At 49.1% G+C, this 11,384-nt stretch overlaps 2 protein-coding genes across 3 annotated transcripts; one reads left to right on the top strand and one right to left on the bottom strand.

Moving 5' to 3' along the window:
- Window positions 1–1,467: 1,467 nt before the first annotated feature.
- On the top strand, window positions 1,468–3,093 carry cox6a2 (cytochrome c oxidase subunit 6A2). The gene is made up of 4 exons (XM_086175871.1): window positions 1,468–1,627; window positions 2,539–2,614; window positions 2,704–2,846; window positions 2,923–3,093. Exons 2-4 carry the CDS (start codon window positions 2,539–2,541, stop codon window positions 3,010–3,012), a joined length of 309 nt encoding a protein of 102 aa, XP_086031997.1. The 5' UTR covers window positions 1,468–1,627; the 3' UTR covers window positions 3,013–3,093.
- Window positions 2,430–11,266, bottom strand: armc5 (armadillo repeat containing 5). Of its 2 annotated transcripts, none has more exons than XM_086175864.1 (8): window positions 11,047–11,266; window positions 10,340–10,776; window positions 10,222–10,252; window positions 9,994–10,104; window positions 7,963–8,851; window positions 6,744–7,543; window positions 6,393–6,525; window positions 2,430–5,687 (listed from the first exon to the last, which is right to left on the bottom strand). In XM_086175864.1, exons 2-8 carry the CDS (start codon window positions 10,769–10,771, stop codon window positions 4,364–4,366), a joined length of 3,720 nt encoding a protein of 1,239 aa, XP_086031990.1. In that variant the 5' UTR covers window positions 10,772–10,776; window positions 11,047–11,266; the 3' UTR covers window positions 2,430–4,363. The 2 variants fall into 2 exon arrangements, with proteins under 2 accessions (XP_086031990.1, XP_086031992.1); XM_086175866.1 differs by having other exon boundaries at window positions 11,050–11,266.
- Window positions 11,267–11,384: the final 118 nt, after the last annotated feature.

Here is an 11,384-nt window from a genome sequence, read left to right as displayed (position 1 = left end):
ATGTTTGAGTTTACAGGAGTGAAATAAGCTGATTGTACGCCTCGGCTCGGATTCCACCGTGTGTGTGTGTGTGTGTGTGTGTGTGTGTGTCTGAAGGGGTGCCTTCACCTGCCGCAGCAGCTCACCTGCACACCTGGGTCAGATTTGTATTGACTCACGGACGAGATGAACGCTGCCTCCTGATGGTGAAACAAAGCAATGCCGTGTTAACGTGCGCTGGAGTCCGTACCGGTGTCAGATGGATCATCTGAATGTTCTGCCAGACATTTCCAGGTGGTGAGAAAACATAAATGTGAGCTCCAGGTGACAAAATACAGAAGCTGGGTTTGTTTAAACTGAATGTAAACAGACAAAAACGCCAACTAACAAATGGCAATTTAAAACTCTATATCTGTGTGCTCCAAACAGAAAAAGGACGATCTAACTATATCTTTTTGAATTGAAGGAGCAACACGAGACATAAATTCTACTTAAATTCTACTTAAATTCACAGTGCATTCCACATATACTAATCAATCATGTTCCGTACCTTGGTTGCAGAGCTATCTCCGCTCATTTTGGGCAAGAAACATATGGAGGCATCAAACCATTCACCCGCTCATCCAAATGTCGGGGCGATTCGGGGACTCCAATGAACGTGCATGATTTTGAACTGTGGGAGGAAGCAGTAGAACCCGGTTTGAAACCCCCGACGGACACCAACCAGGCAGAATCGCCATCGTGACGCCTCACAAATACTAATACATACCTTCGCGCTGCAGTGCTTCAGTAAAAAAAAAAAAAAACAGCTCTTTTTTTAAGGCTCTTGTTTAGTCAGCCTGCTCGCTGTAACTGCAAATACATATTTGTTTACATAAAAGCAGAAAATCAACCACTCCTTCTTGAGGTCGCCAATCCCCGGTGTCACCGGGGCAAGAGGCCGGGTTTAACGGGAACGGGTCACCTGTCAATCAAAGACATCCAAGTAATTAATCTGTCATTCCTACCGATGGACAATTTGGAAAGTTCATTAAACCTACTGATTCTTGTGCTGTGGAAGGAAAACGGAGAACCTGGTGGATCCAGTCAGGAGAGCATGGAGAAAACCAGGTGATCAGCGGACTGGAACTGGGAACTTTCTTACTGTGAAACAACATTGTTGGAGACTCAAACCGTTTATATCACTTTTAGCATAGTCGTAGTAGTAGTTGTACTGCCATTACGATTTCACCAGTACTACTTACTACACGATACACAAAAAGGTGAGTTAAATGCCTGGAGAAACAGAAAAATCTGCACACAACCTTTGTTTTTGATTTGATCAGTTTCAAAAATAAATCCAGTGGTGCAGGCTGGTGAGTGAAAGTTCAAACAAACTAAAAGTTTTTATCGCGGCAGATTCACTTCCTTCAAAGTTGTAACGTGGGCCGGTCTTCTGCTGCAGCGTGCCCTTTTTGGTCACGTATCAGCTCGGCGATAAAGTTGCCTGGCACGGGGACAGTTTGGTGTGGGTGGAGCCTCGTTCAAGGTTCACACCAGGACACGCTGAAGGACACAACAAGCAGTAAGGAGAAAACAGCTGCAAGAAGCAAAGCTTTCCAGGACAGAGAAGAGGAGAATCGATCTGAGTTACACCTGCGGCCCAACGGTGAGTTTCCCTGAGGGTTATTCGGATATATTTTGGTCAGGGGGGGTTTGGAGACTTGGGCGGCTACACCAGGCCCGGCCTGCAGCCTCTCTCCTGCATGTTTACTTCAGGACATACGCAACCTACTACTTCACCAGTTTTTTTTGTTTCAGTGATGTAAGACCATTCTTTTCATTATTTTCTTTTTCCTTTTATTTTGTCATAAATACATCTGGGGTCATTCAAGTTCCTCCAAAAATATTTTGATTTCGAAGCATCACATGGATAAGAAATATCTTGAAATATACTTTTAACAGCGATTAAAATGTACAGCATGGCAAGTTTATATTTATAGGACTCGTGTAGTCATTTCAGAAGTTGTGTTTCCAAAACATTTGTGAATATTCTAAGTCTCCAGAAAAAGCTGTATGACTGAAACACACTTTATTAACTTGGAATTACATGAAATAAACAGCAATTGATAAATTACGCTGCGGTTTGAAAAATGCCTATAATGGCATTGGCAAAGCGTAAATCAAGTTTCTCTCCTAAAAGGGACATAAAGTTGACTGGATTGATTTCAAATTTGAAAATAAAATAACTGATCATCAAATTAATATGCATGTTAGGTCATGTAAAGTCAGGTCACTACAGAAAGCCAAAAGTCTCTGCTGACCTCAAGTCGATAAACTTTGATATCATACATCGGTCAATCAATCAGAAGATTTCAACTGACCACTGTGACTTATTATAATAATATATACTATATATTAACTTCTCACAGCAACATGCATTCTAAAAAGAAAACAGCCAGAGACAAGAACACCAAAAAAGGATGTTTAATGAATCTACAATGATCTATATAAAGATTATCTCCGAAAATGACCCTGATTGCTGACAGGTACATAACTCACTTTTTTTTTTACCTCCAGATGTCTCTCGCCCCTGCCGCGCTGGCCGCCCGACGGGTTTTCGCCGCCGCGTCGCACTCAAGCCATGAAGGAGGAGGTGAGCGTGCTCCCGGCAGGAAAGTAGAGGCGGCGTTTGCATGGAGGGACAAAGAGAAGCTGCAACTCACGCCTTCTTTTTTTCCACAGCAAAGACCTGGAAGATTCTGACCTTCATCTTGGCGCTCCCTGGCGTCAGCGTCTGCATGGCCAACGTCTACATGAAGATGCAGGCGCACTCGCACGAACAGCCGGAATTCGTGGCGTACCCTCACCTACGGATCCGCACCAAGGTGAGCCCCCACACACACACACACACACCACTCGGGTGATCCGGATGTAATTGAAGCCGAACCTGTTCTCTTGCAGAAGTTCCCCTGGGGAGACGGGAACCACTCTCTGTTCCACAACTCCCACGCCAACCCTCTGCCCGACGGCTACGAGGAGTCCCACCACTGAGACGACCCCTCACGCCGGTTTTCAATGGCAAGGATTCCAAACGGCAGCACCTTCAATAAATCACTTCAGTTCTGTGTTTTACATGAGTTTACTTCTTGTTGTCATGAAGATGCGGAGCTGGAGAATGCAAAACCTGAGGCAGCTTGGGGTTTGTCTTCTCAAGGGTTTTCATCTGACTGATATTCAAATGTATTCTATTGTTATTTCTCAAATTCAGATGATTTTGAAAAATACTTTCATTTTACTTTATCCAAATTTTTTGTTTCGTTGTTTTTTGTTTTTCCTGAAAGTTACAGACACAACCAAAAAAAAAAAAGGGCTTTTTTTTTTTTCTTCTTGAGACCATTTTTTTGTTTGCTCTTTTGCACCCAAAGGTCTTTACAACTCCAATCCCCTTGTGGTTCATTGATAGGAGTTAATGTATATATGCATTTATATCATATTTAGGATCATCCTTTAACCTTTATATATAAGTTTAAGAAATATGCCAATGCTCTTTGCCAACCAAATATCTTATTAAGCTGTTATTACAGTCTATAGCTTTCTATTCGTGCTTGACTTGGTAGCTCGATAAACAGTGCTGATAAAGCAGGCAGAGAAACAGAACAGCTCCTGCAAAACTCCCTCAATTGTCAGACTATAACAATACAGCAACCATGCAGTTTACTAGGGTTCCTGTAATTGGTCAACTTTTGGTGTGGCGTCCATCGGCCATCCTCATCAGACCACCACCTCCACCAAGGTCAAGGATTCATGATTTGTGCATCAACAAGCTCCGATTTAAACCTCTGGGCTTTAAATGATCCCGTCGCAGGACACCACTTGTTGCGTTCCCCGCCCCTTTCCATTGACTGTTGCAACAACTTTGTTCCAGCGATATTTTTAGTGGCAAAATTTCACATAATTAGTGGCATAAACTGATGTAGGACACATGAAATTATGACACTGTAAACTTGCTGTACCGTATCATCTCTATGTCCAAAAGTAAAAAAAAAAAAAAAATCGTCCCTGGACCTCAACCTAAATGACATTTAGCATAACGGATTGAAGATGAATCAAAAAGTGAAAATGTGAAGGTTGAAAAAAAAATGAATTAAAGGACAGTTAATCATAACACTTTCTTGTCAGGCTGTAACAGGCTTCAGTCCTCAAATTTACATTAAAAAAAGAATTAAATAGAAAATTAAGGCGCCTGAATTATGAAAATAAATCTACAGTCAGTTCCGAAGGAAGCAACTCATACAGCATGTTTTAGCTCAAACCACTGCTTCTTTGCAAGAAGCTAACGCTTAGGCCCCACCTCAACATCACTACTACCAGCATCATCCCATCCGTGCACGGTCCGCTTGGCTCAGCTGAGCGCAGCTGTGGCCAGACTCAGAATGTCCCCCCTGAGGGCCTCGGTGCAGTGGGCCTCCCTAGCGACCCTGCGGAGGCAGTCTGCAGCCAGGGAGGGGGAGGATCCGAAGGGCCTCGGGCCGTCCCGGCAGCCCAGCAGCAGGGTCAGGCAGGACCGGCCCAAAGCCTGGTAACTGTACTGTTGGGAGAACCAGTAGACCTGGGGGACCAGATTGGCCAGGGCCACACCTCCCGTCCCTTCACCAGGATTCCAGTTCTTTGGTCGTGAGTTTAGCTCTTCGCCACTGGGTGACTTTGAGTCTTTGCTCTTCTGCAGCTGTCCAGAAGATGAGGACTTCCTGCAGCTCGTGTCTGATTTCTTCGTCTGTCCCGGTAAGTTCCCCAACTGGACCTCGACGGCAGCCAGGTCAGACCCGGCTGTGCGATTAGCTGGGGCCTCTTCCGAACAGTCCAGGTCCATTTTGGAAGCGGCACTTTCGGCCTTGTCGTCTGCGGCACCCTGTCCCGCAGCCCTAGTGGAGCAGGAGACGAGGAGGGACACGCAGAGATCCTCCAGCTCTCTCTGCAGCTCGGTCACCAGGAACCTGCAGGCACCCATCATCATCTCACCCAAGGGGGTGTTCTGGAAGATCGTGTCCCCTGCTAAACGCTCATACGTCCCTCTTCGGGAAATGCCAAGTCCCTCCACGAGCACTTTGTCCAGGATCTGACACTGTTCCCTCGGCTCTCCTTCATCGCCGTCCTCCGACAGTTCAGCAAAGCGGCACCCGTGAAGGTAGTGTAGCACCGGCAGCAGCATTCCCCGGCTCACATCCTTGATGTGGATGGCCTCTTCGGCATCAATCCGAGCTTCTCCGAACCCACCTCTCAGCAGTGCCTGGAAGTACTCGGACCCCGCCTTCTCGGCGTCCCCCGACCCGGCCACGGCTTCTCTGTTGGCCGGGATCCGAGTCCCGTCGTCCAGCAGCAAGATGAGGTCAAAGTTCGAAACCCCGTACGGACAGATGTCTGTCAGGTGAGGCCTTTTGGAGGGAGGCGGTGCGGCTCTGTCTGCTTTACACGGACCGACGCGCCTCTTCACCGGGTCCGAACCGATGCCCCCCAGAAGGGCGGAGAGGCATCCTATCAGGAGGGAAAAGTACAGCGGGCGGAGCCCGACAGTCGGGCAAGAATGGGAGGAACCGATCCAGTGGGAGAGCAACCGCTCACAGTTGGCGGGCCGGTCGTCAAGGTCGTCCTCGTCACAGCCGAGGGCTTGCAAAGCCAATAGCAGACTCCCGCAGTCCAGGAGCAGTTTTTTCAACAGGGGCTTATTGCTGTCGGAGATAAAGAAAGTTGGGTGAGGCTCACAGCCAATGTAAATACTGCATGAAAGCATGTCTGAGATTGAAGAATGTCAAACAGATTCGAAGATTTCCTGCTTATTTACTACCCTGATTTTACCCTCTGCAGCTAATTGCTAAGCTAGCCTCCATTTGACACCAGTGCTCACCTGGGACAAGGTGGGGTGATGGATGTGGGGGTCTAACCCTTTGCCAAATCCAGTAACTCTTCAGCACCAATTGGGTTCTGAGTTGGCCGTGCAATGCCTTAAGAGCACTGCGGCAGGTATTTTTTGAAAGCGGAGCACAGAAGTCCTTTCTGCTGTGGTCTGAAATAAACCTGCTGCGGGTTGTTAAGCAACTCACGTGCGTCACACTCTGTGGATTAATGCTGCAAGTCCTGAAACCCACTTGAGACCTCATGGTTTGCCACGCTTTCACACTGGAGAGCATGTAAACCTCTGTAGGCCACCGATTCACAACCTGCATACTGATACCTTAAATTTCCTCTGAAATTCTGGTCTGTTAGCAATGCTACCTGAGCTAAGTGGTTAAATATGACATGACTCGGTGTGCAGAAATATGACGGGTCCATACGACTGTTTTAGCTGAACTTTGAATTTGACAAACATGGAAATTTGTTCTCCTATGGTAACTTCACCTCATGAATATTAATGTGATCACGTAAGCGCTCCCTACCTGCTGATTAGCGGCAGAGACAGCGCACAGTTCACCCGGTCACACTCCGAGCCCGACAGCATCACGTGGGCGAGAACCCCGGCGCCGAAGCCAGACTCGCACTGGAGGTGTAGGTTATTGAGTAGAGTCATGCCTGCGGGGAACAGAACGTGGTGAGAACCGGGTCTGGTGCGGTGAGGGAACCGCCGGAGCGTTCTCTGATCCACAAAAAGCTACGAGCCAAAAACAATCAATCCACATCATCTATCATCATATCAATAACATACTTGAGGACAGCAGTATCTTTAATCTATTTGATCTAATAATATCAAACTTCTTCAGCTTTCAGAGCCACCAGTGTTCTTCTCTTACCAAGCTGTCTGACTTTGGCCTTTACCCGTTCAGTCTGCCTCTCTCGCCCCTCCACGCCTCCCTCCTTCTGGCAGAGCAGGTGGTGGATTAGCGCCACCGAGCCGGTCCGGAAGAAGGCCTGCAGGCAGTTTGGGTTGCAGCTGAGTCGGTACAGCATGCGGAAGCAGCGGCTGCTGGGGTCCTGGTGCTGCGTGAGGTAGAAAAGCAGGCTGGACATGGTGCTGGAGTTGACCAGGGCGGCGCTGGGGTCGGTGGCGTGAGAGAAGCGCGACAGCAGCAGCAGGATGGGCGACTCGGATGTCCAGGGCTCCGGGTGGTATGGGTGCTGGAAGGCCGCGGCCCGGGGCACAGAGGGGGGAGTGTCGAGGGAGACCTTCGTCAAGCTCACCGCCGAGTGGGCCCGCTGCCTTCGTCTGTGAGGAGATGAGAACTTCGTCGGAGACACCGGGGTGTGGGTCGTCTTAGTGGGAGAGGAAAGGGTTGAGGAGCTGGGCTGGCTCTCTGAGGCCAGGCCACAGAGGGGCTGCGGACTAGACGGCGCCACATCTGTGACTTTCCACGTGGGCGACGGCGACATTGTCGGGCAGACAGGGGGTGCGTCCTTTTTAGCAGCGGAGGAGGTAACGGTGTTGGAAGGAAGACTGTTTTTAAGAGAGGAGTGAAAATCGGAGCTCAAAGGGGAGGTGTGAGGGGATGATGATGGCTGGATCTGAAGACTCGCCCACTCCTGATCGACGCTGCCCGAGGAGTCCAGCAGGTCCCCCTCGGAGGAGATCAACCCCTCAGAGACCAGCCAGGACCTGCAGAGAGAGCAACAACACTTAAAACTAAAATATAACATCAGACTGATTGCAAAAACAGATGGCCCCAAGGGATGAGAATCCAGAGGCGTCATCAAGTGTCCAATATTTAAAAGGTTTTGGGAGCATCAGCAAAATGCAGGCAATGCAGGAAATACGAATCAAATAAAGAGATGCACCTTCGGCAATTTCATTCGCAATTTTCATCGGACCATCACTCCCATTTTTTAATCACTTCCCAAAGAACGAAGTAATATCCTTATTGATGTCAGTGTAAGAGGACACTTTCCAATCAGCTGCTCGATGGCTACCTCAGTGCTGTGTATCCAGAGTCCTTGGATTCACCAATCCAGTTCACTGGGACAATTAAACAGTTAAATGGAACCAAGGTGAATGTGACTTCTGTTCAGGTGACCTACCTCAGACTTAAGAAGCTGGACGAGCCTTGCTCTCTACAGGCCTCCTCCCTCTTGTAGCCTTCAGGAGGGGGGAAGTCAAAGGAATCAAAACAGGAGGAGGACAGCGGTTCGGCAGGAAAGGTGCTCGCCGCGGTGCTGACGTCCATCTTCTCCTCGGACTGTTCCTCCCCTCTGGTGAGCTCAACCAGTCGGCTGGCGAGCAGCGGTACCAGCCCCAGCTCCTGTAATTGCTCCATGGCGGATTCGTCGAACACAAAGTCCACGCAGGCCAGGATGACAAAGCGGGACAGCAGGTGACTCTGGTGGGCTGCCAGAAAGCCCACCAACACCTCCAGGCCGCCACTCTCTTTTACCTTGGCCCGATTGACGGCCTCCTTGCAACACAAGCACAGCGCCTTGACGAAAACTCCAGACTTGAGTGGATCCCTCTTCACCTCCTCGATGAACCTCTGGATGGCCCCCAGTGACCCCACGAGAGGGCGCAGGCAGCCCTGAGAGCACATGTTGGCCAACGTCTTCAGCGCCACCTCTTCGAAAGGCTTACCCGACTCACCGGTCGCCATGACGCCGAGCTGGGCAAGGACCTTGGAGCGGGAGACCTCCCTGGCACACTCGACGCCACAGCCCCGGGTCAGCTCATGGAGGGTCTTGAGCGCTGCCCGCCTCAAGCCCTGGGGGTACTCTGGGGCGATAAGGGGCGCAAGGGCAGACAGCGTCCCTTGAGTGAGCAGCGAGAGGCGGTTTGAGGGCGTGTCAGAGAGGTAGAGCAGGGCCCGGGCGGAGGACTGGGCGCACTCCAGCTTAGGGCAGGGGTCTTTAGGCAGAGCGGCGGTGGGCGAGGACGGCGACGAGGTGAGAGACAGGCAGAGGAGGAGGAGGGGGATGCCGCCTTTATGAAGAGCAGAGAGCAACGGTCAGACAGATGACAAATGGATTTTACTGCCATTAGACTGAATGTGCATTTTTTCATTTTCAACAAAAATGACCACCGGCAAATAGCTTGGCACCAAGGGGGCAGCGACCCGCCATCTGGCACAATGAACACAAAAGCAAGTTTGAAAAACACGTTGGCATGACAACAGACGATAAATGTTGGGATGAGCTACATCCCTATCAGGGTTCTCAAGGCAAATGGGGGGGGTGGTCTTCTCAGACAGTTGAGAATTGTCCACACATTCCCCTTTTCTTCCTCAGTGGTGATCAGTCGTATGGCGCTCTGCACTTCAGCTGTGATGTCACAGTCCATTAACTCGATACCACAGGCAAACCTAAGGATCTGCCAATCACAGTGTCCGTCATCCCAGTATGACATCACACCATGTCTTCTTATGATATGGGGTTTCACAGGGGTCTGCATCCATGGAGCTTCGCCACCAAACATCTTCCACGTCCTACAAGCCCCAACCCACCCCCATGACATCATACTGTGGTAACCTGCCATTGTAATACCACAGCGTCATCTCAGGCTGCCCATCAAAACGATTTTCGACAGAGGGACGTTCCTCCGCAGGGTGAGGAAAGGTGGTTCTGCTCCATATTCAGCTTTAATTAGTTTCCCATAATCATCAAAAATGATTAAAAGAAATAAAGACCAGACTGAAACTTTTTAAACACCGATTCTACGCACAGAATGTTGTCTGATAATATATAATAAATGCACATTTTGAGTATTCATTGATTATCTAGACCACTAATGCTGACAGGGTGGCGGGGGGGGGGTCCTGGTTGATATGAGGCTTGAGGCAGGATTTAATCTGGACTGGCCTCTGCGGAGTGTCAATCTGAGAGATTCATCTGAGAACCCACAGTCCTGGCACGCTACCTCTTAAAAATTGGGGTTACAGTTCATATGGAAAAGACATTTTTTTCCAATTGTCAGAAATCTAAGGTTGCCATAGAAATGGACAGCCACAAGAATATTTCAGGTCAGGGCGCCAGATTAAACTTTGCACAGATGCCCCATCTTTTAAAGCAGCAGTTCACTATAAATATCAAACCTCGACCTGAAAAGATCGAGGCGCCCAGACTCACCGGCAGAGTGGATGAGTGCTGAGCTTTCCGAATCCATTGCCAAGTTTCCCAACGCCCGGGCCGCTCGATTCTGGACGGTCTCCAAGGCAACGTTTCTCTTCATTATGTCCACTACGACCACAAAAACATTTTTTCAGGATTACATCCATGACACATGCGAGTACTAATGTTGGTAACATTTCAACAGTAGAAAAACAACTACCACTCTTAGATCAAACCACCACTTACCTACAATATTTATTCCATTAAGCTTACGGACCTTGAGAGAAAGATCAAAAAAAATGTAAGCATTTATTTTTGAAAAGCAGTATAATGATGATGAAGTTGAATAGCTTGCTGATCTCACCTCGACGCGTGTCTCCGGCTCAGTGCAGCAGTTGGCCAGGATGCTGAGGGCGAGGTCCAGGGTTTTCCTGGAGCAGTCTGGGTATCTGAGCAGCTCCAACAGCGGCCTGAGGCCACCTTGGGTTCGGAACCTGGTGATGCCCGCCTTGTCCCCCTTGATGTGCTGCGTCCGGATGGCGACAAGGGCTCGCCACTGGGACACCCTGGACTTCTTATCCATTTCCCTGCTGCTGCTGCCGCCGCCGCCTCCTCCTCCTCCTCCTCCTCGCCCTCCTGGCTCTGCTTTGCTCTGGCCTTGGTGTTCAGGCACCGTTGAGGGTTTGGTGAGATGAGCCACGCACCAGGTCAAAGAGAATTCTGGTGATAAGGTGGATCCTTCCCTGGAGGGTGCTTGAGAAAGCTTCCAGTCACCTTCCACAGGTGAAGCAGCCATGGTCCCTTTAATAGGATGGACAATATTCAATATACCTTATCGTCCTCCTCTCAGTTTAAAGAAAACATCCACCTTGGGGAGCATTCTGGGAGGCTTGCAGAGAGCAACTAACGGCTTGAAACGCATGTTATTTCACTTTTAAGTCATTAGCTTCACTGCTTCAAAGTGCTCCTGGCGAGATCATAAGTGAACTTTCACAGTTTCACAAAAAAAACCATGCTCGTGTCGTGCGGTCAGAAGACTACAGTTACCAGAATGAAAAAGGAGATTCGTACCACCTGATGCCGCACTCGCTGACGGGAGATGAAGTTCCACAAGCTTCGGTCCACTCCCCGCACAACAGGCCTATCATTACATCGTGTGAAGGCCAACTAAGCGTTTTTCTTTGAAATGGACGTGTATTTGCCGAATGTAACACATTTTTTCTGGTCAAATGATCCTATGACGTTCTATTTTCTCAACGTTTTACTGCCCACGGCCGAATAACTTTGGTGAAACAAGAAGCAAACGCCTGCGTTAGCCGCTAACGCCATCTTTAGCCAAACAACAAAACCGGGGCGATCGAGGGAGGGAGCAATGAACGGAGAGGAGGGGCGGTCAGACACATCATGGG

Source organism: Fistularia commersonii, chromosome 28 (assembly GCF_037954325.1).
Source record: "Fistularia commersonii isolate RoL2024-O1a breed Wild chromosome 28, RoL_Fcom_v1.0, whole genome shotgun sequence".
Classification (NCBI taxonomy): domain Eukaryota; kingdom Metazoa; phylum Chordata; class Actinopteri; order Syngnathiformes; family Fistulariidae; genus Fistularia; species Fistularia commersonii.
The sequence above is the reverse complement of the archived record's forward strand: the minus strand, read 5'-3'. Positions and strand labels throughout refer to the sequence as shown.

Coding starts and splice junctions, on each gene's coding strand:
- cox6a2 (XM_086175871.1), top strand. CDS start 2,539: ATGTCTCTCGCCCCTGCCGCGCTGGCCGCCCGACGGGTTTTCGCCGCC. Junction 2,615..2,703: donor CTCAAGCCATGAAGGAGGAG/GTGAGCGTGCTC, acceptor TTTTTTCCACAG/CAAAGACCTGGAAGATTCTG. Junction 2,847..2,922: donor ACCTACGGATCCGCACCAAG/GTGAGCCCCCAC, acceptor GTTCTCTTGCAG/AAGTTCCCCTGGGGAGACGG.
- armc5 (XM_086175864.1), bottom strand. CDS start 10,771: ATGGCTGCTTCACCTGTGGAAGGTGACTGGAAGCTTTCTCAAGCACCC. Junction 8,852..9,993: donor AGCACTCATCCACTCTGCCG/GTGAGTCTGGGC, acceptor CTCTTCATAAAG/GCGGCATCCCCCTCCTCCTC. Junction 6,526..6,743: donor GGCCAAAGTCAGACAGCTTG/GTAAGAGAAGAA, acceptor TGTTCCCCGCAG/GCATGACTCTACTCAATAAC.